Source organism: Nylanderia fulva, unplaced genomic scaffold (assembly GCF_048542155.1).
Source record: "Nylanderia fulva isolate GAGA-0341 unplaced genomic scaffold, ASM4854215v1 Scaffold202, whole genome shotgun sequence".
Taxonomy (NCBI): domain Eukaryota; kingdom Metazoa; phylum Arthropoda; class Insecta; order Hymenoptera; family Formicidae; genus Nylanderia; species Nylanderia fulva.
The window spans coordinates 31,761-57,069 of NW_028190267.1; the positions used below are offsets into that span (position 1 = coordinate 31,761).

General features: G+C 44.5%; 4 protein-coding genes and 1 long non-coding RNA gene across 5 annotated transcripts; all 5 read left to right on the forward strand.

Moving 5' to 3' along the window:
• The first annotated feature begins 683 nt into the window (after positions 1 to 683).
• LOC114939897 (uncharacterized) lies at positions 684 to 3,713 on the forward strand. The gene has a single exon (XM_085482436.1). It carries the CDS (start codon positions 684 to 686, stop codon positions 3,711 to 3,713), a length of 3,030 nt encoding a protein of 1,009 aa, XP_085338562.1.
• Positions 3,714 to 3,819: 106 nt separating this feature from the next.
• Positions 3,820 to 4,653, forward strand: LOC114945732 (uncharacterized). Its single transcript, XM_029322039.2, has one exon. The coding sequence runs from the start codon at positions 3,820 to 3,822 to the stop codon at positions 4,651 to 4,653; it is 834 nt and encodes a 277-aa protein (XP_029177872.2).
• Positions 4,654 to 4,679: 26 nt separating this feature from the next.
• Positions 4,680 to 5,358, forward strand: LOC114946342 (uncharacterized). The gene is made up of 2 exons (XM_029322794.1): positions 4,680 to 4,711; positions 4,863 to 5,358. Exons 1-2 carry the CDS (start codon positions 4,680 to 4,682, stop codon positions 5,356 to 5,358), a joined length of 528 nt encoding a protein of 175 aa, XP_029178627.1.
• A 5,556-nt stretch (positions 5,359 to 10,914) lies between these two features.
• On the forward strand, positions 10,915 to 11,543 carry LOC114946343 (uncharacterized). Its single transcript, XR_014924621.1, has 2 exons — positions 10,915 to 11,107; positions 11,319 to 11,543. It is a non-coding gene; the product is annotated as an uncharacterized LOC114946343 (long non-coding RNA).
• A 10,819-nt stretch (positions 11,544 to 22,362) lies between these two features.
• On the forward strand, positions 22,363 to 24,543 carry LOC114943271 (uncharacterized). The gene has a single exon (XM_029318862.2). It carries the CDS (start codon positions 22,363 to 22,365, stop codon positions 24,541 to 24,543), a length of 2,181 nt encoding a protein of 726 aa, XP_029174695.1.
• Positions 24,544 to 25,309: the final 766 nt, after the last annotated feature.

The following is a 25,309-nucleotide window of genomic DNA, read 5'->3' on the forward strand; positions in this document are numbered from 1 at the left end:
GATATAAACAAGTAGGCGATAAATCAGGATTATCCTAACAAGCTGTCAATAATAACAACATTGCTCAACCGAAAGCAACGATTACCGCATTGATTATCGATGTAATAGACATGCGCCGTTCGATCACGTGGCTTCCGAAAGCCAATCGATCCCGCTATCGAGCGTTTCGCGCATGTCAGGTGCGTGCTTGTTTTGCGCAAATTACGGGGCGGCCAATAAAGACAGGCGCCCTCGCGTCACCTTCGAACATTTTTAAACAAACGAAATTAATTGGTGAAGCAAAAATTAGTGGGGCTTCAGTACCGCACCGATAAAAGAAGCGCCCACCAAAATTGCGGGGCTAGTCTCTCGAATCTTAGTACGTACAAACCGCTGTCAAACCGCTTAGAAATTACCGCAATTATTAACCGCACACACACTTTGAAATCGATCTCGGCTTATCTACTGGAACTTTTGTAAAATTACTGTATCGGCTAAACTGTGTTAAAGTAAACTCTGTGTTATTTTTTAAAGAGTGATCAATTCTTTTCGGCCTTCAAATACGCGCTCTCCTTCATGCGTACGCGCAAACATATTTTTGGTCCTTCGAGCCGGATTATCAGTTCGTCGCGCCGGCATGCGTGTGAACGTTCTTGAAGACGAGAGTGAAGTGCCTGAAAAATAAATACAGTGAGTGTCACATCATGGATGCCGCTATATTATTAGATAGTCAGCGTGAGATCCAAGTTCGAATCTCACGCTCTGTCGAATACCTGAAGAAGATGGGCGCTCCTAACATCACATCCAGTGCCGTCACTACCCGCATCAGACTTCTCGATCAAGCCTGGGATAAGTTCGTAATCCAGCACGATCAGCTGCGCATTGCCCTGAAAGATAAGTTTAGGGAAAGTGATTACGTTACTTCAGGACTCCATGTTTTGACTGAAAATACGTACGTACAGCAAAGGAGCATCCTGGACGGCTACGCTGAACGCATTCGGTCAGCCTCGGAGACAGTCAAGTTAAACGAAGCCGCTCCTCGAACCGCATTACCTCGGGTCAGGATTCCGCAGTTTTCGGGAGCTTACTCCGAGTGGCCAACCTTCCGAGATCTCTTCCTGTCTGTCGTCGGTGATAACGCCACCATCTCTAATATCGAACGCCTGCATCATCTTCGGTCGAGTTTGAACGGACAGGCTGAAAAATTGATAAGCTCATTACCGGTGACAGGAGACAACTACGAACGTGCATGGACAATACTGTGCAAACACTATGAAAACGAGAGAGAACTTATCCGATGCAACTTCGCCGCATTCATCGCCGTGCCGAGAATGAAGAACGGAACCGCTGAAGAACTGCATCGCATCCATAACGCTGCCGTCACAGTCGTCAACGCACAGGAAAGTATAGGTCGTCCCATTGAATCTCACGGAATGGACCTCCTAAACTACCTGATCGTCGAACAATTCGACGCACACACTCGGATGGAATGGGAGAATTCCATATCCGACTCCAACAAGTTACCACAGCACGAAACACTTTTGGACTTCATGACGCGACGGATGTTCACACTTAACGCCGTGCATCCGAAGACTCTCAAGAAGAACTTCGGAGAGTCTTCACGAACGGCGAAGACACATGTTGCGAAGCACGGAACTAACCTTCCACAATGCGCACTGTGCCATGAAAAGCACCATCTGATGACGTGTCGCGAATTCAAGATGAAATCCGCTGCAGATCGAAAGGCCTTCGTTGAGACACACAGACTGTGTTTCAACTGCCTCGGAAATCACTATCTCACAAAATGTCAGTCGAAGAAGAACTGCAACACATGCAAGGCACGTCATCACACTTTACTGCACGACGCATACAACACGGTCACCGCACATACACCAGAAGCCACTTCACTCGCCGCACTGCACAAAGCCAAGGAACAGAAGGCTGTGCTTCTCGCCACTGCTCGGGTGAACATAGCCGATCGCCATGGAGCACCGCACGACGTCCGAGCACTGATCGACCAGGGATCAGAGGTGTCGATCGTTTCTGAAGCACTGGTGCAACGATTGAACCTGCCTCGATCACGCACCGACATGGCCATCTTTGGGATCGGAGGCGCACGACCAGGGTCAACGCGTGGCACGCTGCACCTCACTTTGGACATCACGAACGCCCGGCTCTCCGTGATAGCGTTTATATTGCCACGCCTATCACTTCTTCAAGGCTCCACGTCCAGCACACTACAAGATTGGCCGCATATTCGAGGACTTCAACTGGCGGATCCTCAATTTCACGAGAACGATCCAGCCGAGCTACTCCTGGGAGCGGAGGTGTGCTCCTTAATTCTTGAAGAAGGTCTACGCAAGGGTGGACCTCAGATGCCAATTGCGCAGAAGACATCACTAGGATGGATACTCTCTGGAGGCTCCGACGTCGCATCCGCAGAAGAGCACCGTCGCACATTCCAGTGCACTGCCGATCACGAGCTACTCGAGCTGGTGCAACAGTTTTGGGAACAGGAACGGGAGACCAACGCAGTCACGACACTCTCCGTCGAAGAGCAGCAATGCGAGGAATTCTTCGTGCACACGCACACTCGCACCCCTTCAGGACGATATGTGGTGAAGCTGCCATTCTCCTCACCAATCACTGCACTCCGCGAAACCCGCAAACCAGCTGAGCGGCTTCTTACAACGATGGAGAGGCGATACGTCCAGGACCGTCGATTCGGCAACCTGTATCGCAACTTCATGAAAGAATACGAAGACCTAAAACATATGACGCTGGTGACATGCTCCACAACTAGCAATCAGTCAACGTACTTACTACATCATGGAGTACTCAAGGAGTCCAGTGCCACGACGAAGCTGAGGGTCGTGTTCAATGGGTCGCAGCGAACGCGAACAGGAGACTCATTAAATGCACATTTCATGATTGGAGCAAATCTTCTGCCAGCTCTTCCTGACGTACTCCTTCGATGGCGTCAACACCAGTATGTCTTCGTTGATGATATAGAAAAAATGTATCGGCAAATACTCGTGCATCCGGATGACTGCAAATTCCAAACGATCCTGTGGCGTCATTCAACTGATGATGAAGTGCGAGAGTACCAGCTGAGAACGGTCACCTACGGTCTGGCGTGTGCTCCGTTTCTCGCCATACGGACACTCCGTCAGCTCGCAACAGACGAAGAAGAGCAGTTTCCTCGTGGCGCCGTGGCTCTGCGTCGAGACTGTTACGTCGACGATGTGGTCACCGGCTCAAATACGCTGAACGATGCGATCGCACTCCAGACAGAAATTCGCAACCTCTGCTTGGCGGGCGGATTTCCGTTGAAGAAATGGGCAGCCAACGACGAGAGGATCCTGACTGGAGTACCAAGCAATCATCTTTTGCAGCAATTACCGCCAGCCTGGGAAGAAGAGAGCCACGCCACGCTAGGACTCCGCTGGCACCCGCAACACGACCAGTTCTCCTTCGTGTTTCATCCGCACGCTGCCATCAATCACGAAGAGAACGGTTTCATCCGAAACCGCACGGCTCTTCGATCCAATAGGGTGGCTCGCTCCAGTCGTGATTCGAGCAAAAATTCTCATCCAATCCACGTGGCTGCAAGGATTGGACTGGGACACCCCGCTGCCGCCATCCAAAGCTCGAGAATGGCAACGTCTTCTAGAAGAACTCCATCTTCTAGATCAGTTGCGAATAAAACGCTGGCTCGGGACCAGAGCAGATAAGACCACGCTGCAGCTTCATGGCTTCGCCGACGCATCCGAACAAGGATATGCCGCCGCAGTATACATCCGCATCACTGAAAGGAACGAAACGTCAATAAGGTTATTGATGGCCAAAGCAAAGGCAACATCAGACACATACTTATGGTCTGATTCAACAGTGACCCTCCAGTGGATTCGCGGTCACTCCTCACGCTGGAAGACTTTTGTCGCCAATCGAGTCGCTCACATCCAGACGCAGCTGCCTAATGCACAATGGAGACACGTAGCTGGTCACGACAACCCTGCGGACTGTGCATCAAGGGGTATTAATCCAAGCGAACTGATCAATCACGCTCTATGGTGGACAGGACCTACCTGGTTATCACAGAACGAATCGGCCTGGCCAAACTCCGAGATGGAGATCCGAGGAGACGACGTGCCAGAAAGGAAAGCCACGAGCCTGATGACTGTGAACCGGGTCATCATCGAGCCAGAAATCCTGCTCCGCTTCTCATCACTGCATCGCCTGCTACGGATATCCGCATGGTGCCGTCGCTGGCTGCGCGCTTCCGAGCCGACTCACACTGCTGGATTAACGTTGAGTCCGGAGGAACTTGACATGACACTCTTTCGTTGGCTTCGAGAAGTGCAGACACTGCACTTCACGGACGAGATCACCGTAGTCGCAGCTGGACGCTCCGTCGCACCAAGCAGCACATTAGCCAAGCTGACTCCGTTCCTCGACGACCATGGTGTTCTGAGAGTGGGAGGTCGGCTTAAGAACGCCCTGCTGACACAGGATGAGAGGCATCCGATGATCATTCCAACCTCGTCGTGGCTGACTCGTCTGCTGGTGGAATCCTGTCACCGTCGGACGCTGCATGGAGGAGTGCAACTCACCCTGGGGCTGCTTCGACTGCGCTTCTGGATTCCACGAGGACGCACAGTCGTAAAACAATAACTACATCGTTGCGTCACCTGCACAAGATGGCGAGCAACGACGCTTCAGCCACCGATGGGTAATCTACCCCGCGATCGGGTCACTCCGACTCGACCATTTCTGCGCACTGGAGTGGACTATGCAGGACCCATCCTCATCCGGACGAGCAAGGGACGAGGACACCGCGCCTATAAGGGCTATATCGCAGTATTCATCTGTTTTTGGTCCAGAGCCATCCACCTCGAACTTGTCTCGGATTACTCTTCAGAGGCCTTCATCGCCGCTTTACGTCGCTTTGTCTCACGTCGAGGTCTCTGTACGGACATATATAGCGACTGTGGAACGATCTTCATCGGGGCTGACCGCACTTTACGTGAGCTCTTCGTCACTGCATCCACAGAGGGTCGTGGAATTGCACGCGTAGCTGCTGAACACGGCATACGGTGGCACTTCAATCCACCAGCAGCTCCGCACTTCGGCGGATTGTGGGAGGCAGCCGTCAAATCCGCTAAGTATCACTTACGGAGGGTGCTAGGTGAAACCACCCTCACCTTTGAGGAACTGACCACACTCCTCACACAAATTGAGGCCTGTTTAAATTTTCGTCCATTACAGGCACTCTCTGACGATCCAGACGATGTTACAGCACTAACTCCGGGCCACTTCCTGATCGGCGCGCCGCTTCTCGCCATCCCGGAGCCAGGGAGGACAACCGTGGATCCGTAGCATCACGATGGCATCATCTCCAGGCGATGCGCGACCACTTTTGGCGGAGATGGTCGGGAGAATACATCCATGGACTCACCTCACGACCTAAATGGCTGAAGGTCGAGACAACACTTCGCATCGGAGCACTCTGCCTTGTGCGCTCCGAGATTTCGCCTCCAAACCGGTGGCCTCTCGCCCGGATCACAAAACTGCATCCCGGCGACGACGGGATCGTACGCGTGGTCACCGTTCGAACCGCGACCTCCGAGCTCGTGCGTCCGCTCGTAAAAATTGTCTTACTTCCCGACTTCGCAACGGACGTAACGACACGCAACGCATAGACAGAAATGCACGACGCGTCACATCACTCACACATCTTTGCTCACGTTCATTCGCTATGCACTTGATTACACATCACATACGCACTGTAACCACTTTTTACATTCACGCACATTATTTCACATCGAAAACGCGTTTCACTATTCTCAGCTGATCGCACCACGCTGTCAACACGTGTTCATCGTTTCAGCTGATCGAGCGACATTCCACGCGATAATCACGTGTATCTCGCCGCGCCGGCGCGCGCCTACCCCACTATCAATCGCTATCGAGAATTTATAGCAACTTATTGTCAGCGGGTGACAAGGCGGGCGGGATGTTCAAAATTGAGAAGAAAATTAATAATTGTTTAAGTCTATAATTTCAGTCTAAAAATCGATATTTTCTTACATAAATATGCGAAAAAAAACCGCGGAAAAAAGGGCTCGCCCGATATAAACAAGTAGGCGATAAATCAGGATTATCCTAACAAGCTGTCAATAATAACAACATTGCTCAACCGAAAGCAACGATTACCGCATTGATTATCGATGTAATAGACATGCGCCGTTCGATCACGTGGCTTCCGAAAGCCAATCGATCCCGCTATCGAGCGTTTCGCGCATGTCAGGTGCGTGCTTGTTTCGCGCAAATTACGGGGCGGCCAATAAAGACAGGCGCCCTCGCGTCACCTTCGAACATTTTTAAACAAACGAAATTAATTGGTGAAGCAAAAATTAGTGGGGCTTCAGTACCGCACCGATAAAAGAAGCGCCCACCAAAATTGCGGGGCTAGTCTCTCGAATCTTAGTACGTACAAACCGCTGTCAAACCGCTTAGAAATTACCGCAATTATTAACCGCACACACACTTTGAAATCGATCTCGGCTTATCTACTGGAACTTTTGTAAAATTACAGTATCGTCTAAACTGTGTTAAAGTAAACTCTGTGTTATTTTTTAAAGGGTGATCAATTCTTTTCGGCCTTCAAATACGCGCTCTCCTTCACACGTACGCGCAAACATAATGTGTTCTACTGCGTTTTTTCATATTATAAGTCTATATATTTTACATGTATGATAAGTTCTGTCTTTCCAAATTATTTAATTTATGAATATGTTAGCAAAGCGATATTTGTATTGATAAAGACTGTCGTACAGTTGAAACGTTTACTAATTATCATTTGTATTATTTTTATGACGTAGAATAAATTGTTAACACCTAATTAATTAGCTCGTTAAGTTGGCCTTTTAATTTATAACTTATTTTAATTTTACACAAGCCAAATTTTATTTTGCATTATATATATTTACTTCTTTGTTTGCCGGAATAAATTCTTTTAATTGTTCCAAATAATGTCCATGAATCAAGCAGTAACAGACTTTTTTTTCTTTGGTATTTCGTCTTGATTTTATTTCTCAAGAACTAATTTCCGCAACATAACTTTATTATATTTATACATATATAGTTAAATTTGGCGTAATACATAAGCTTTAAAATATATATAATTTAAAAATTTTCTCAAAATATAAAAAAATATTGAGTGGGAAAAGGGTAGTTTGAAAAATTGTATTATTTAAAAAAAAAAAAATCCAAATACGCCATTGTAAAGTACATTTGAATCCAAACTTTAGTGTAACATTAAAATCTTTTATATTTCTATTCGTCTCGACAATATTCGCTTCGGAATGTAAAAACAGATTTTCTGACGATTGGTTGCACCCCTAAACCCATTTTTAGCACTATAACAAAAATGATTTCGTTATTAGACTTATTACCCTCTAAAATTGTGCTGAGTTTCAGATTTTTAAAATTTTCAACTTACCGAACGTTCCTTGTCAGCCAAATATAAACTTGTATCAATTTTGCAAATTATTATTTGATTTGATATATAGAATCACTTTTGTATTTTGAAGGATGCATAGTCAAAACGACCTGACATTGAAAGGATTAAAAGGACGAAAAATTTAGCCCGGGTCGAGACATTAAAATGACATCAATTTTTAATACAAGATCTAAATCGTTTTGACTATATAGATGATAACATCATACATAAAAATACATAGGTGACTTTGTGATAAATTTTTCAGATCAGATCTGCAAAATTAGAATTTGCAAAAGTAATACAAAATATATGGCTGAGTAGCTTTTTTAAATATTTAAAATAATAAAACTTTGTTTATATACTTTAATTTTTATTTATTTGGCGCAGTTTTTTGATGTCATAATTCTTTTGTAGAATATATATAATTTGTAGAATATATATAATTTGTAGAATTTATATAACTAAATATTGTAGAACAATTTTTTGTGGGACAATTTCTTAGTAATTAAAAAATAACATTGTTTTTTTTATATAATATTTTTACTTGGCTCTTTTTTACCTTTTTTTAAAAAAGTAAGTTTTTTTATAGAAGTAGTCTTACATTTATTTAAATACATTTTCTTGCAATACAATAGAAGCTGCTTTGCAGCATAAAAATATTTGTGTCGCATTATATCTATTTTGACCTATTTAAATTCAAAATTTTCATAATATCCGTTAAACTTTGATTTATGTAAATTCTACATTTATTTAAGTACATTTTCTTGCAATGCAATAGAAGTTGCTTTGCAGCATTAAAATATTTGTGTCGCATTATATCTATTTTGACCTATTTAAATTCAAAATTCTCATAATATCCGTTAAACTTCGATACCGCATGCAATATGTTAATTCAAATTGAATGAATAATCTATTTTATTTTGCATATTCTATTTTGATAAATACAAAAGTCAAGATTTTTAAGCTTATTAATATTTATAGTTTATTAGCATTTACACTTTACACATACACATTCATTAGTATTTATACCTTAAACATACACTATTTTGAAAATTTTATTAGTTAATTTGCATTATATTAATGAAAAATGTTATACATAGTGTTCAATAATTCGCGACCCACCTTTCATGGGCAGATAAAGCATGTTAAACTGAATAGAAACGTCCTGTATCATTTTGCAATATTTGCAATAATTATTGAGTTATTTATTAAAATATCTAAGCAAATAAGCGGAAAGAAGCATTATCTGATCGAGAGGCGGCGTCATGCAGCGAACAATGAGCAATATAGCGGCGCAGAAAAGTAAGATGATACGTTTGAGACTCAGCAACATATAACAAATAAGCCGTCCGGCATGCCCACCGAGTCCGACCTACCGCTTTCTATCTGTTTATTTCGCTTACAAAGGGAGGTCGCGGTTGACTCTTCACCGATTTTGATCTCCTTTGGTGTGGTGAATCTATATCGAAAAAAAATTGAGTGTTCGAGCTTTTCGTCCAATGCGCCTTCTAAAAAAAAAAAATTTTTTTCCTTGCATTTGGAGAAATTACCAGGTTTGTTATCAGGCTTAAAGAAAGATACGCTTTTGATCGGTGCCGCTAGTCCAGTGGCAGAACACAAAAATAGTAATCCCGGGTTCAGGACTTTGAGCTGTCATAATTTTTTTAATTTTTTTAATTTTTTATATTTTTTTATTATTGTATATACTTATATTTATATAATATGTATTATTTATTGTAATAAATAAATATTCGGCATACTAATAATGTTAGAATATACATTCTATTCTAACATTATTAGTATGCCAAATATCTATTTATCATAATAAATAATACATGTTATAAAATAATAAAAAAATATTTAAAAAAATAAAAAAACATTATGGCAGCCCAAAGTCCTAAACGCGGGATCCCGGGATTACTATTTTTGCGCTTTACCACTGGACTAGCGGCACAGATCGAAAGTGTATCTTTCTTTAAGCCTGATAACAAACCTGGTAATTTCTCCAAATGCAAGGAAAAAATTTTTTTTTTTTTAGAAGGCGCATTGGACGAAAAGCTCGAACACGGATCAACTTTTTTTTTTTATATAGATTCAACACACCAAAGGAGATCAAAATCGGTGAATAGTCAACCTCGAACTCCCCTTGTAAGTTCATTATATAAATTAATCTCGAACTTACATATGGAGAAATAAGCGAGAAAAATATAGATCCGAAAAGTCGCTGAAGCGGGAAACGAACCCGCATCTTTTCAACGCAACAAAAGTGAAAGATGAAAAGTGAAGGGTTCGTTTCCCTCTTCAGCGACTTTTTGGACCTATATTTTTCTCGCTTATTTCTCCATATGTAAGTTCGAGATTAATTTATATATGGAACTTAGTAATCTCAAACCAAGAGATATAGTTCCGAAGAATTAATTTTTCGCGCTTGAGCTCTATTGGCCAATTTAAAATATTATAAATACAACTAGTGATAGATAAAAAAGCCAACTTATCGAGCAATTATTAGAGTTGTTCTGTCAAATAAAATTTATTCCATGTATAAACTAGGCAGAGTTTGAAATGAGGTGTCTTTTTATATTGTTGGTCTTATCTTGTGTCATCTTCAATAACTTTTTCAAAAAAACGTGGTTAAAATTGTCAAAAAGGACGATGTCAAGTAAGCATATTGCTAATTGTTAAGGATATATATTTTAATTTTTGACATACGTTAATCGTCAATTTTTTATTAATCGCAGCGCCTACGGAACGTATTAATTTCTCGCATATTAACGATGAAACTTTTCGAGATTTGATTAAAATTAAAGATCATATCGAAGCGAACATTTGTTGGACATGACGGATTGAAACACGCTTTAATTGCTTATAAATTCTCGACTCTTATTGAAAAACTAACATTAATTTTCGATATTATGTGGAATTTTTGTATGATTTTGTATTTTTTAATAATTACTGTAATATAATACTGAGGAAGACCGCGTGCGGTTGAAACGTTTATTTTATAATGATTGTAATTTTTATTTAAGTTTGAGTATAGAATGTTTGTAGCTTTTACATAATGTTTTATGTTTAGTTTATACATGGAATAAATTTTATTTGACAGAACAACTCTAATAATTGCTCGATAAGTTGGCCTTTTTATTTATCACTAGTTGTATTTACAATATACGAGCGAAACTTTGTATCAATTGATTTTAAATTATCATATTTATATTATTATTAATTTAATAAATTTGTGTGCCCCATTAACCGTGCTGGCTCTCATTGCCTTTATATTTTTTATTACATTTTTATTTGATCCCGAAAGATATTTTACTTTTAATTTTTTTTCATAAAGTCTTAAGATACATATATTTGCATATAAATTACATGGATCGTCAAGTACAAAGTTCTATCTTTCACTAGTTATAAAAGACAGAATAATAAGCTAATCAGACAGAATAGTGTTGAATGTTTGACTTTTTAGATATTAGTTGTAGCTAACAATAAGTTTTTTTTATATTAAATCCTTTTCTTTCTCGAGGTACAAACTGAACATAATCATATCAATTGCTCACAGAATTGAGTAGAAGTACACAATGAACGTGTCGAAAATATTTCATTATTATTGGACGGAAATAGCAGGTAAGTAACATGATGTCAATGACAGATGTATTGGTATATAATCCTATTAGAATATAAAAAAAATGTTTTATAGAAAAGTTCGTTACGTGGAAAAGTTTATTTTATTTAATATGAAAAATACAAAAAAAGTTTTTATATCCCATTTATAAAATTTCTTATTTAATATAGTCGTCTTACGCTTCTATCAATTTTCCCAAATTTTTGTTCTAAGTGCGACATGTCTTCGTGATCTATAATCGTATACGCTACTTCGATGAGTGCCCGAAGGGAAACAACTTTGAGATGTCTAGACTAGGTGTGTCTTTCGATTACACTCCACACGTAGTAGTCGAGAGGGTTAAGATCGGGATTATTACAAGGCTAGAAATCCTCCTTCGACCAAAACATATCCACGTTAGAGAGCTAATTTTGAATTAAATGACTGATGTGAGCGAGAGCGCCGTCTTATTGAAAATGTGCAGTTTCCCAGGGTCACAACCTCCATCCAAAGCTTCATCAGCTATCCTCAGAAATCTTCAAAATATTTCCTTTGTAACCGGTTTTTCTCTTGTGAAAGAAATTCGGCGACATAACGTCGCCCTCACTTGAGACGACGCTTAAGACGTAGATACTAGTAAAAAAAAATTTTGCTTTTTACGACGATGTTCTCGGTGTTAGCAAGCCAATCGTCCTTCTTGGTCGACGTTTTTTCGAGCGCGCGGTCTTTCTACAAGAAATTGCCATTCTTTTATTATATTTTTAAGGAGAGATGTCAAAATAAACTATTTTTGACCTAAAAGCAGAACCTACATAAATCAACAACTGAAAACTTTTTGGAATTTTTTAGAAGCAAAAAAAAAACAATTATTTGTTCACCAGGTCCGGGGAAAGTTGTGAAAATCAAAATTTATTATCGATTATTGGAAGTCATATAAAGATTTTAAACTTTATAGCCATGATGTCTATTCAAAATAAAATCAATTATACACTTATATATGGAAAAATAAGTAGTAATGTGGAGAATTTAATGTTTTGATTTACATAATTTACTTTACACTTACAGGATGTGCTTAAAGTTTGGAAATTATTGAATATTTTATAAACTGCATTTATAAAATACATTTAAAAAAAAATTTCAAACAAAAGTTGTAGCGCTTAAAGTATTTAAAGTATTTATTTTATAGAATCTCAAAATAGTTTACAATGGTTGATTTTAAATTCTGCTTCTGGGTCAAAATGCCTTTATTTTTTAAATCTTCCTTTGATTTTATGAATTTGATTGTTTTGAGATTATAAAAGTCTTATCAACGTATCCAACCTATCTTAGCGTTAATTAGCACCTACCCTTGAATTATAATATATAAAAGTTTCAACCCTTCGGGTCACCGATTTTATTGAACTATTGTAGAATATAGTATTCATATAAAAGTAATACATATTATTTGAAGACAATGCGTCTCTCAAGCGTTGATGAGAAATCGCGGTGTGAAGTTTAGGAATTTCCCTTTGTTTTTCGACCACACGGGGTTTTTGCCAACAAACTAAGTATAAAGGTGCAGTTCGGTCCACTTTTTCTAAATTTCTTTTCTTTTTTTTTATTTTTTTTATTATACAAATGAATAAATTTTATGTAATGTTATCGCCGGGTTCGTGTTTTCTGAATGAAACTTTGATGGTAGAATTGTAATTTTTTTTTCTTTCGTTAGAAACAAAAACGTACGTACAAGAGTGTTTTTTTTTTCCCGTCTCGTTTGAGATGCTGTGAGTACAGCGGGGTTTTTGGAGCGCGCGTAGGGCGGTTCGTGATTGGATTTTTTAAAGTAGGCGGGGATATTCGGCATTAGGCGCGAGTAAATCACGAGGCATCACGCATTTTTCAAATTCCACGCGTACAATCATCTTTGAAAAAGAATTCAAACATCTCAAGGGTTTTTGCTAAAAAATAAAAAAAAATATATAATATTACCGAAATTTCTCAACTACGCCCGCTTTGTTTCGGGACGAATGCAAAAAATAAATTTAATCAGAATGGAGCAAGCTTGGGAGAATGGGTACATGAAAAAAATACAAACAGGACGATCGCGCAAGGTATTCGTTCGAAATTACTTTAAATTTTCATTACTAGTTTTGGACTATTAAAAATGATCTCAGGAAGTCGACAGATTTGGGTTTGGTCGCTTCAAGTGGGACTGGGGCGGTACGAACGGTGAAACCCCGCACGGTCCGTCAGACCCGGATGAGTCTGGCCCCCGCGCTGGGTCCACTTGGAGGGAGCGCGGGTTTTTTATATTCAAAAGTCGCCCGTCGCGGGTCTGGCTTTGCTTGCGCCATTTATGGCTTGTTAAAATCGAGGCAAGTAATTTGCGACAAGAAAAGAAAAACTGTCTCTAGCATGGGGTGAAACGTTCTGCCCATCGTGAGCGTCTTACTCGCGTCGATGCAAGTGTTCGATTCCTCCGGAACGGTACAAGGGGCCGTCCCTATACAAGACAGGGGACCGGAGTGAGCGCGAACGTCATGGGTTCCCCCGCTGAGCGCGCGATGGGTCGCGAGTTAGGCAAGCTTCGATCTTGCACAAAAGCGTAGCGAGTCAGCCCGCGGTAGAGTATGAGACCCAAGGGCTCGCTTCAAATGCGTCTTGAAGCTCTTGACCCCGGCTCCCAAAGACGCGAATGGGAGAGGGGGGAGGGAAAAGAAGGCCAGGCCACTCCGTCCATTGGCGATCGCGCCCTTTTTAATCAGGATCTCCCATAACGGGGGCAAAGTGGGCTCTAAGTTTGGAGTCGGCACCCCGAAAATTGGTGCCCTTGTCGCTATAGAGATGGGCGAGGTGATCCTCGCCGACTGGCAAATCGATTGAAAGGCGGCAGAAAAATGGCGTGGAGTAATCTTCCACCATCTCGAGGTGGATCGCTTTAGTGGCGAGGCAAACGAACAGAGCAATTATTACACCCTTTCCCAGCACGTTGTCCCGGGCCCACGAAAGGAAAATTCGGGGAGAGGGCCCCCGTTTCCACTCCGCAGTCGTAAAATAAACGGAGCGGAAAGGGGTGACTCGAGCCGCGGGGAGTTCCCATGTACTGAAGTAGACAATCGAGCGGGTGTCGCGCGCAAATGACACATTCCCCAAAAATGCGCCCTTTTCGGAGTTGCGGCCGCTTAAAAGCCAATCGGAAAGCAGTGTGCGCAAGACCAGTTGCACCCTCCGTGGAGAGTGGGCGGTGTGTGAGCTTACGCAATCAGGAGATTGGTTAGGGGGTGTTTCGGAGGATAATCGGGGTGCTCGTCATAACCGAGCGCTGGTTTTCACCCCCCCGCCAAGGCGGATTAAACAGTCTGTTTTCCCCGGAAAGGATTCGTCACGCAGAGGGCTTGCGGTGGGCAGAGTTCTTTTTTTTTTAATGATCGCAATTCCGCTCGAAGAATTTCCCTTTTTAAAAGTAAACCCGAATATCTCCGCTTTCCCGAGTGTCGGCGTCACAAAGGCGGGAAGATCTGGCGAGAATCACCTTTTCCTCTTGTTCGTAGTCGAATCTGTAAAAAGTAGGCGGTTACTCGGATGAGCTTCGTCAAACGGGAGGGGAAAATTGCGTGGAAGTCCACTCAGCGGGCTCTTGTAGTGGAGCGTCAAATTTTTTTCCTCTCCGTCGGACACTTGGCAATTCGGTTGTAGAACGAACAGAGTTTTGAAAGTCAAGGGGTGGGGCCCGGGAAATCGGGGCTGATGAAGCCATCGAGGGCCAGTCACCAAAAAAACGGGTGGACAACTAGTTTGGAAGGGACCCCAAACCCCGCGAGGCGCAATCTGCGGATTGTGCTGAAGGGAAGTGATTTAGCGAGCGGAAGCGAGTCGTTTGCACTTCCGACACGCGGTTGGCAACATAAGTATTTCATTTTGATGGATGTTGGACGAAGCCACGCAAGGGGGCGATTTTTTTAGAATCCGTCCCTCCGTAGGACGGGAATCGGGGGCAAAGCCAGGGGGGGGTCAAGGTCCATTTGTTAGGCGATGGAAACCCCCGACGGCTTTCCCAATTCTAACCCGCGGGATGTTTCACGGTCTTGATCGGCGCGACTTTAGTTTTAGGGGCCCCAACAAGCTGATTTGAAATCGGTCGGCGCGTGAATAACGCGAAAAAAATATTACGCCCCGGGCATAAGCTGATTTGTTTGCGCCCGCGAACCCGTGTATTTCTAACGCGAGATTCTCGAATGTTTACCGGTCCAAAACGAGGTATCCGAACAAGTTTTAACGATTGCAAGTCCCTGGAGTAACTCTCCCATTTCGCGTAACTCGTAGGGAGAGGCGTTACCCCCCATTTCGTACTTGAGAAGCCAAACCTTGAAAACGGGTTTTTTAGAGGTACACGAACGGAGCCGCCCAACCGGGGCCGGGTTCTTACAACTTAGCCGGGAAGAGAGAATTGAGCGTTTCGTTGGATTGGAAGTTTTCGGGGTGTGACCACAAATTTTGAAAAACCGGGGTCGCCCTGCGAGGCCACGAAAGACCTGACCTTGGATATCCTTTTTTTTTTTTTTTAACTAACAAGTGATTTTCACTTCCGGCTGATGAGCCGAGAGCACCTGAAGAAGGGGAGAGGGAGGTGGATGCCCATTTACGGAGTGAAACCCACCCTTTTAGTATTTCCAAAAAGTGTATACGAGCCTCAATTAACGAGGCCTCGTCGCCGCGCCGAAAAGCGCGTCGTCCCCATATAAAGAACTCGCGCAGAATCGAAACGGCAGCGGGTGATAGAGAGCTCCTTCATCAATGGAGAGCTGCCTCAGGACTCTCATACGCAAGGTACGGGGGCTGGGGCCAGCCCGTACGTCACCGGTGAGAAGTCGGTAGCGTTCGATCGGCGAGTCAGCCGACGAACGCCAAAGAATCCTCTGAAAATCCGTGTCAGACGGATGCCGAGGATCTGGCGGAACATCTGAGCATATCCGCAGTGTAGACTAGGCGCCAATGCCGCCAGCGCAAAGTATCGCGGGGAGGTCTTGTTGTAAACCTGGACCGATCAACAGATGATGTGAGAGAGGAGTTGTTGATCGTGTTGCAAGAGGCGTTGAAAACAACGCGTAGTTAGTGGTACAGCTCGAATAACGCAAGACAGGGTGATGCGATAGTATACGGGTTTGGAACTCGGAATGCTCAGAGTCTTCACCTTGTCATATGCACCGGGGAGGAGCGCGATATTCTTTTAAAAACCATTATACTGAGCTTGAAGCTCAGGTTGACCGTCGTTAACATGCTCTCCATTTTATAGTACAGCAAAGTTGTAATTGATAAAGAATCACCGATTTCTATCGGGAGATCATGCTTAAATGGCAATCGGACGGTATAACGTCCCTGCGAATTCCGGTAATGATTCGCAACGAAGTGAGCTTCGCACCTCTTCTCCATCTCAGTGAGGGGGCTAAAGGGTGAGGAATTTCCTCCTCTTCCCAGAATTTCTGGAGAAGCAATTGGATGTGTCCGGATTAGACACGCAGTTCATACGGAGGCTTCAGCAGAAGCGGTGACCCTACTAGTCGTAGGGCCAGAGAGTACCCAACCAAGAGCGGTTCAATTGAGCGGTCGGAGTAGTACCGATAGGACCTTGACGGATATCGCGCAGCAAAAGTCGAGCCGTAAAGGTCAGCACGATCAATAAGTGAATTTGGTGACGACTCGAAGGATCAGGATCCGCAAAAGGAGAGACCCTGTAAATGTGGCCACGTTTCGAACGGCTGAACTTGCGACGCGGCATACGAAGTAATGCGTTGATATACGTAAGCTTCCAGAGGAAAGCTTGGATCAGCTTTCGAAACGCGGGGTGTCATCGAAGCGTTAATCGTGACTTAGCAGTACCGGTGAATTTTTCGCCGAAACATTTAATTTGCAAATTGGCTCGTTGCCGTTTAGTGCGCAAAGCTTTGTGATGAAAGCGACTCCGAGATACAAATGAAAGTGGATCCTTGATCCAGCAGCGCACGTACTTTCAACATCGACCCTCTTCTGTGTGGAGGTCGACCCACGCCGTGGCCAAAAGAAACGTTGGAGGTCGATTGAGCGAGGGTGGTACTGTCTGGGACGATCGCAACTGGCGGTACCTTCGGCGGGAACTAGCGAGTCGTTAGAGACGCTCGAGGCGGACCTCAGAGGTAGTCGCCGCGGAAGCCTCTGTACTGACAGAGGCGCCCTAATACGCGGAATGCACAGTGTAATGATGCATTGCGACTACACTGTCTGCATCGAATTACTCGGGCATTTCGTCGGAAAGTGCCCGGGCTTTAAGCATTTAAAACAAATCTTATGTTGACGGGCAAAAGCACAACGCTGTTGAAGCAGATTTTTTAATAAACGTTTCGCATCTCGACAATGGATGCTCGCCGGAGCAGCAAATACATTTGGCGACGGTCACGCTATTGACTGACGAACGCGGCTTATCGGTGCTTCGCGGAGCCGGCGTCTGTGCTCGCATCCCGAAAAGTCAGATAGTCCGCGAATTGCGAAGCGTTAAGAATTCACGGAGTTCCTGAATAAGTAGGGAGCTCGTCGCGTTTCGTTCGCTTCAGATTCCACTCTGTACGCGTTTTCGCGCTAAAATTTGCGTGATTATATATATAAGACACGTCGTCCCATTGCTCTACCGGACGACCGAGATTATTTAACGCGGCTAAGATTCAGACACTGTGTCGCGTAACTTGCAAAGATCGCTTACATTTCGGATCTCATTACGAAAAATTAAAAAATGCTATGCAGATGCGAGTAAATTAACGCTTGTTTATCATCGTACTCGTTGTTAGCAATTGCCAGGCCGACTCATAATTTGCATCCGAAATCTTTAAATATTTGATTAACAGTGAAGCATCTCCCGTTACGCTCGTTTTTAAATAATGAAATTTCTGGGAATTTGAAAAGAGCGTCGTTGTTTGCTACGAGAGACTCGAAAATATTGCGAAAGTTTTCCCAATCAGTCAATTTACCGGCAAACTTCGGGAGCGTGATGCGTGGCAATTGAAAACAATGATTGTTAGGTTCGCGAACGGAGGAATCGAGACTACGATCGTTAAGCGCGATTTGAGTTGGTGTAAATCGACTTATCGTTTCATGAAGGAGATCGGCCACATCGTTGTAGACATCCTCAGCTGCGAGAAACTCGTCCTTCTCGAAGTACGATAAGGCCTTCTTCTGCTCCGGCGTTGCCATCTGAAGAAGCTTGACGTGGAGGGAGCGGCAAGCGCCCCAGATTTCCTCCGCAGCGGCAAGACGACCTCGCGTTTTGGCGAGGGTCACGTTCGGCTTGGCTAGCTTTTTGAAATTGACGAGGACTCTTTTGAGCGAGCTAATGTTTTCACTCGCTCGATGAGCAGATCGTTCACGGTGGTCGACATCATAGTCTCGATGGCCGAATAGGTGAGCTATTATTTTATCACTCACGGGAGCAGAAGGCGCGCGCGGCTGCTCGGCGAGGAAAAATTCCTCGTCTCAAAGCGCGAGCGAGATAGAGAAAGAGTTAATTTTTAGCGCGATTTGGCGTCGTCACGACGGCCGTTAGTGGCTATCCTTGTCACTAGAGCAAAGGACACATAATGGTGCGGTGGTGGGATAGCAACACGCGTTTTAGCGAAGGTCACAACTTTTAAATCACGCACCCTTTATTGTAGTTTAAGAATGTCGAGATTCGACGAAAGTTGACAAGAGTCAAGGAGAGAAGCAAGAGGCGGGCGCTTTATAGTTGCGCGCACGACGTCCTGCGCCTGGTACTGCAGGCATGCAGAAAGTTTCTTGAATTAATGCCCAGGAATTGTTTTGATTCACTGGCTCGTAGCGCGTGATAGCGGCTCACAATTAATGAGAGTCACCTTTAAACGATGAGAGTCACGGTGTGTATAACGACTTGCTAAGCGCGTGATTGCGGCGCGCGCGCGGTTACTTGCAACAATGTTCACTGTCCACCCGCGGTGTTAGAGAATTCCATCACTGGCACGTGATCGTGGCACCGGAGATGAGAGTCACTGGGCACGGGTAGCGGAGTACACGTGCAGTTGCTATTCTCGAACGGCATTTAACTGCCGTCCGAAGGGCAAAATTGCAAAGCGCGTGATAGCGGCGCTTGTACTGCAAAAATGTTTCAACGTCGAAATTCTGCCCTTTTTTTTTCTTCAAATGCAGAATTCGACGGACACCGGGTACGTGAGGGCGCGTGACCGTCACGTGGCTGGAGCGCCGCGGCTTCGTCCGGAGCACTGGTAGGAGCGTGATCGAGAGAGCCGCAGCAAGAGAGAGATAGAGAGAGAGGAGTGCGTCGGAACGCGCGTCGTTGCGCTGTCTCTCTCGCTCCACGCGTCGTCGTGAGAGAGCGAGAGAGAGAGAGAGAGACTGTCTCTGAGCGCGCGACAGCTGGTCGGTGTAGCGCGGTCTCACTCTCGCACACAGAGCTCCGCAACGAACGAGAACGCGTTAAACGTCCGATCACAAAGGCTTCCGGAACACTGGGAAGTTGTCCGAAACTCTCGGGTTGATTCACGCGTGATTGAGAACAAGGTCGCAGTTTCATCCGATTAATTTCACAGATCCGGCTCGAAGGACCAATTTTGTATGTTAATGTTATCGCCGGGTTCGTGTTTCTGAATGAAACTTTGCACTTGGTGTCGAATCGTAACTTTATTTTTTTTTCTTTCGATTAGCACAAGAACGCTATGTACAAGAGTGTTTCTCTTTTTGCTCTCTCGATTGAGACTGCTGTGAGTACAGCGCGAGTTTTGGAGCGCGCGTAGGGCGCGTTATCGTGATTGGATCCCTTAAAGTAAGACGAGATACTTCGGCCAATTAGGCGCGAGTGATCACGAGGCTATCACGCTGTTTTTCAAATTCCATCGCGATACAATCATCCTTGAAAAAGATATTCAACATTCTCAACGGTTTGCTCCGAAAAATAAAAAAAAAATATATATATATTACCGTATTTCTCAACAATTTATTATTATTACTTTAAAAATATTTATTATAATTTGAATTGTATTGTGCATAAACCATGTAAGCGCATAATATTATTTAATATTTAAGCAATATTCTAGTAGTTTTAGAATATTTAATATATATTCTTAGAATATTTAATATTTTAAAAATACGCCTAGAATATTAAATAATATCATGCGCTTATAGGGAAATTTTTTTCTAATAAAACATTGGCGATTTTAAAAATAATATTTTAGGCAATATATGTCGGCGGTGGAATATTCATGATATAAAAACATAAGTTTTAAATATATAATATATTTATTGCTTTTAATATATTATATTTATTGCTATAAATGGAAATTTTAATAAAATAACTATAATAATCCTTGATCTTGCTATGTAATTTTAGAAAATTTGGAATAATTTAAAAAAAGCAGGTGAACTATAGGTGTTGACGCATGTCATAAATTTGTATAATCAATAGACTCTTATATTAATCGCTCGTACATCAACGGAAAGGTTCGATCGTTCGAATCGACACACGACAACATTATCGACCTTGTTCACCATCCCATGTGATAGGAGTCACGCTGTCACGTGTACATTTATTTACTCTTATTCTTTCGTCGCTCCGATTCGCCGAAACAAAGATCCGATCCCGAGAAAGAGGGGATTCCGTGACGAAAACTCGGAACGCTCCCGAAAACCAAGAGTGAGATCTCTGCGAACCGTGCTAAATCGATCAGCTGCAAATACAAGCAAACATATATTCGTTGCTTCACTCACTTTCCTCTCGGAGCGAGCCTTCACGAGGCTGTACAAGCCACCAGTCGATCAACAATAAGTTGACTTAGAACGACGCCGTCGCGCCTTCTGACATCGGCAACATTTTTTTTGGTCCTTCGAGCCGGAGCGCTAACGAGAGAAGACGACAAGTCGTGAAGTACATCATCCAACTACATTTTGGCTGACTTTGATCACGACCTACGTTGTTTAACGCAGCAGCTGCCATTCCAATAATGGCTACCACCGCAGAGCTTTTGGAGCAACAGCTCGACCTTGTTAGATCGGTTGCAAATGCCGTATCTAATTTCAAAAAACTCGGCCACGCCAAGATGACGTCCACCGTGGCTGCAAACCGGATGGAACGCGTCAAGGAACAGTTCCGGGAGATTCGCGTCAACAACGCCAAGCTGTTAGTCCTCGCCGAGGCCGCTACGAAGACCACGCATCGATACTTCACCGAGGAGCTGTATCAACAAGCCGAGGTCCAGATGGATGCTGCCCTTGACTACCTGGCCGAATTTGCCATACCTCCCATTGCCGCCCCGCACATCAACATCATGGACGCTTCGAACGCAAGTACCGATTATCATCATGGTCCGCGCCCGGTCTCGCGTTACCGCGAATCGAATTACCGAAATTTGACGGCTCTTTCGAGCGGTGGGAAACGTTCCGCGATAGATTTAAAGCAATGGTAATTGACGATCCGATTTTAACAAATGTAGAACGCCTGCATTACTTATGTTCAATCGTTACCGGAACGGCCAGCACTTCGCTGAGTCACTTAGCAGTCACCGATGCGAATTTCGAAGTCGCGTGGCAAATCTTATCGTCGCGCTTTGAAAATCAACGTCGAATCGTCAACTCCCATCTTTAAATTTTATTCTCGTTACCGTCGGCAACGCATGAAACAGCGAAAGAGTTGCAGACTCTGCGTGACACCACCAATACCACCGTACAAGCGCTGAAAAATCTAAAACGTCCCGTCGATACGTGGGACGATGTTCTCGTGTTCCTCGTTTCGCAAAAACTCGACAAAGCTTCGAGAAAAGCGTGGGAATTAAAAATGAGCGAATCGCAAAATTTACCGTCCTATTCTCAACTCGACAAATTTTTAGAGTCTCGCATTCGCGCGTTCGAAGTTATCGCCCCGACGAAAAACATCGAGTCAGCCGAGACTACCTCGTCAAAAATTAAATCGGTCAAATCCGTAGCATCACATACAACGGCCGTGAAGTTCGAATGCCCGGTCTGTAAGGGCCATCATCGTTTATTTTAATGTACACAATTTGCCGCTTATACGCCGGAGCGCCGTTTCGAATTTATTAAATCGAACCGCCGTTGTTATAATTGTTTCGCGGCAAATCATTCGTTAAAGAATTGCACCAACGAGCATCGTTGTCGAGAATGTAAGCAAAAACATCACACTCTCCTTCACCTTGGAAACCACGCAAAGTTACCGTACGCTGAATCGTCACATTCAAAAGAAGAGACGAAAAAAGACCAAGAAAAAAACGTTGTCGCTCTTACCCTAACACGTTCAATGCCAGCTATTCCCGCCGTTCTGCTCGCTACAGCGCGCGTCCGCGTACATTCCGCGCACGGTCGCTTCGTTCCCGCTCGCGCGCTTATCGATCCAGGATCGGCTGTGACACTCATTACGGAGAATCTTGCGCAATTACTCCGTCTTCCTCGAGTAAAGCAAAATTTAAGCGTTACTGGCGTTGGTCAAACAAAAACTTCCGCGCGCTACGCAGCAAATATCAAAATTAGTCCCGCAAAAAGCAACAATCCCGCGTATTCGACGACGGCTTTAATATTGTGTTCGCTCGCGGAATACGTGCCACCTCCCGTTGCGTGTCACACTCAGTGGACGCACCTCGACGCCCTCGAATTAGCCGATCCTGATTTCCTGAGTCCTACGCCAATCGATATAATATTTGGAGCCGATATGTATGGAAATATTCATCGCGACGGTTCACACAAGGGAACACCACACGAACCGTTCGCGCAGAATACCGCGTTCGGCTGGATTCTCTCGGGTCCTACCGTCGAAACCTGCCCCCGCAGTTCCGTACCCGCATATCATACTAACATTTCACCTAATTTTGAGCATATCTTAAAACAGTTCTGGGAACTCGAAGATATCCCAGCCCGCGTTCATCCGAGTCTGGAAGACACCCAATGTGAGGAGCATTTTATGACGATTCACTACCGCACCATGGAAGGACGCTACGTCGTGCGTCTTCCCTTTAGAAATGGCCCGCCTCGCGACCTTGGAGACTCTCGAGTCGCCGCGTTGAAGAGTCTCGAACGGCTCGAACGTCGTTTTCGAACCGACCCATCGTTAGCAACGGAATACACCGCATTCCTTACCGAGTACGCAAACCTAGGTCATATGACTAAGATAAAACCTACCGAATTTCCCGCCCAAGCTCCCGCGTACTACATTCCACACCGTGCCGTGATCCGTGAACATAGCAATACAACCCGACTTCGTGTTGTGTTCAACGCGTCGTGCAACACCGCCACCAGCAAATCATTAAATAGCGCTCTTCATGTAGGAGCAAAATTGCAAACCGATCTAGTAGCGGTCGTCCTTCAATGGCGACAACCTCGATTTGCACTATCAGCGGACATCGCCAAAATGTATAGGCAGATTTTAGTACACCCCCTCGATACGAAGTATCAATGCCTCTTATGGCGATCGTCTCCGACGGCTCAGGTCGACGAATACCGACTTCTTACCGTCACTTACGGCACCGCCGCTGCCCCATTCTTGGCCTTGCGAGTCTTACGGCAATTAGCTGAGGACGAAGGCTCACAGTTTCCGCTCGCGGTACCGGTTCTATTACAGCAAACGTATGTCGACGACTGTACTTTCGGCGCTGACGACCTTGAAACTGCCAAACAAACACGAGATCAGTTAATTTCGTTGCTATCTCGGGGCTGTTTTCGTTTGCGTAAGTGGGCGAGCAATTGCCCTACGCTCTTTGAAGATCTCGATCCTTCCGACCATGGACTCGCAACCAACAAAGATTTGCACGACCACGATTCCATTAAAATTCTCGGAGTTACCTGGAAACCGGAACACGATATCTTCACCTTTCAAGTTTTGAATTCAATAACAGTCACGAAAACTAAGCGAGGAATATTATCAGTCATTGCGCAACTCTTTGACCCACTCGGGTGGGTAGCTCCCGTTATCGTAACCGCGAAGATTTTCCTGCAACATCTCTGGTTGACGAAGTCTGATTGGGATGACGAGCTTCCCAACGAGATGTTGAGCAAATGGGAAACATTTCAATTGACGTTGCCTCTCCTTGAGCAGCTAACTATTCCGCACTGGACGCAGTATCATCCGAACAACAGAATTGAATTACACGGATTCGCAGACGCCTCCACGCGAGCGTATGCGGCAGCGCTTTACCTCCGTGTCATTTCGGGCGACGGTTGCATTACCAATACTCTGATCCTCGCTAAGTCTAAAGTCGCGCCGCTCAAAACCATTAGCGTCCCGCGTTTGGAGCTTTGCGCTGCGCTCCTACTAGCACAACTCATGGATTTCGCTCGTTCTGCTCTTCACCTTCCCGATATCGATTATTGGTGTTGGAGCGATTCCATGGTCGTCCTCGCTTGGATACGTCAAAGTCCCTCGCGGTGGAAAACGTTTGTCGCGAATAGAGTCTCAAAAATGCAACAGCTTCTTCCCAATGGAAAATAGAATCACGTGCCCACGCACGACAACCCCGCAGATTGCGCATCTCGCGGTACCGACCCTGCCTCTCTTATTAAGCACCAACTTTGGTGGCACGGCCCACTATGGTTATCACATTCGTCCGATCAATGGCCAGTCATATCCGACATCCCGGCAACTCATAGTGAAATACGCGATTCAAAAGCTTGCGCGACATGCTCGGTAAACCATTGGGAGCTTGAATCCCGATTTTCCTCGTGGCCGAAATTACTGCGCGTCACCGCGTATATCCTTCGTTTCGTTCGCAACGCTCGTACCAAGACGAAAACACAATGTGATGCCTCTCACTCGCACCCGCATGCTCTCCGGTCCCATGAGCTGGTCGCCGCTCATAATTTTTGGATTCGACGGATTCAACTCAATCTATTTGCTGACGACATAGCTCGCCTAAAACAACTACGTTGCGTTTCAAAAACTAGTCCATTAGCTTCGCTTTCTCCTTATGTAGACAGAGACAGCTTGTTACGCGTTCGAGGCCGATTAAAACACGCAAGCCTGTCAGATGACGCTAAACATCCGCTAATTTTAAAATCACATCCATTGGTCCACCTCCTTATCAAACAGATTCATGTTGCGGCCCTACACGCAGGTCCGCAACTCACACTCACGCTCCTGCGACAACAGTATTGGCTAATTCGCGCTCGCGCCACTGTGCGTACCGTCCTCTACCAATGTATTGTGTGCACGCGGGAGAATGCACGCGTGCCCGAACAGCTTATGGGCGACCTGCCGG

Bases quoted from the DNA above. Each gene is read 5' to 3' on its own strand.
- LOC114943271 (XM_029318862.2), top strand. From the start codon at position 22,363: ATGCCAGCTATTCCCGCCGTTCTGCTCGCTACAGCGCGCGTCCGCGTA.
- LOC114946342 (XM_029322794.1), top strand. From the start codon at position 4,680: ATGGCGAGCAACGACGCTTCAGCCACCGATGG. The intron at 4,712-4,862 runs GTAATCTACCCC...TTTTTGGTCCAG, and splicing joins GACGCTTCAGCCACCGATGG to AGCCATCCACCTCGAACTTG.
- LOC114939897 (XM_085482436.1), top strand. From the start codon at position 684: ATGGATGCCGCTATATTATTAGATAGTCAGCGTGAGATCCAAGTTCGA.
- LOC114945732 (XM_029322039.2), top strand. From the start codon at position 3,820: ATGGCCAAAGCAAAGGCAACATCAGACACATACTTATGGTCTGATTCA.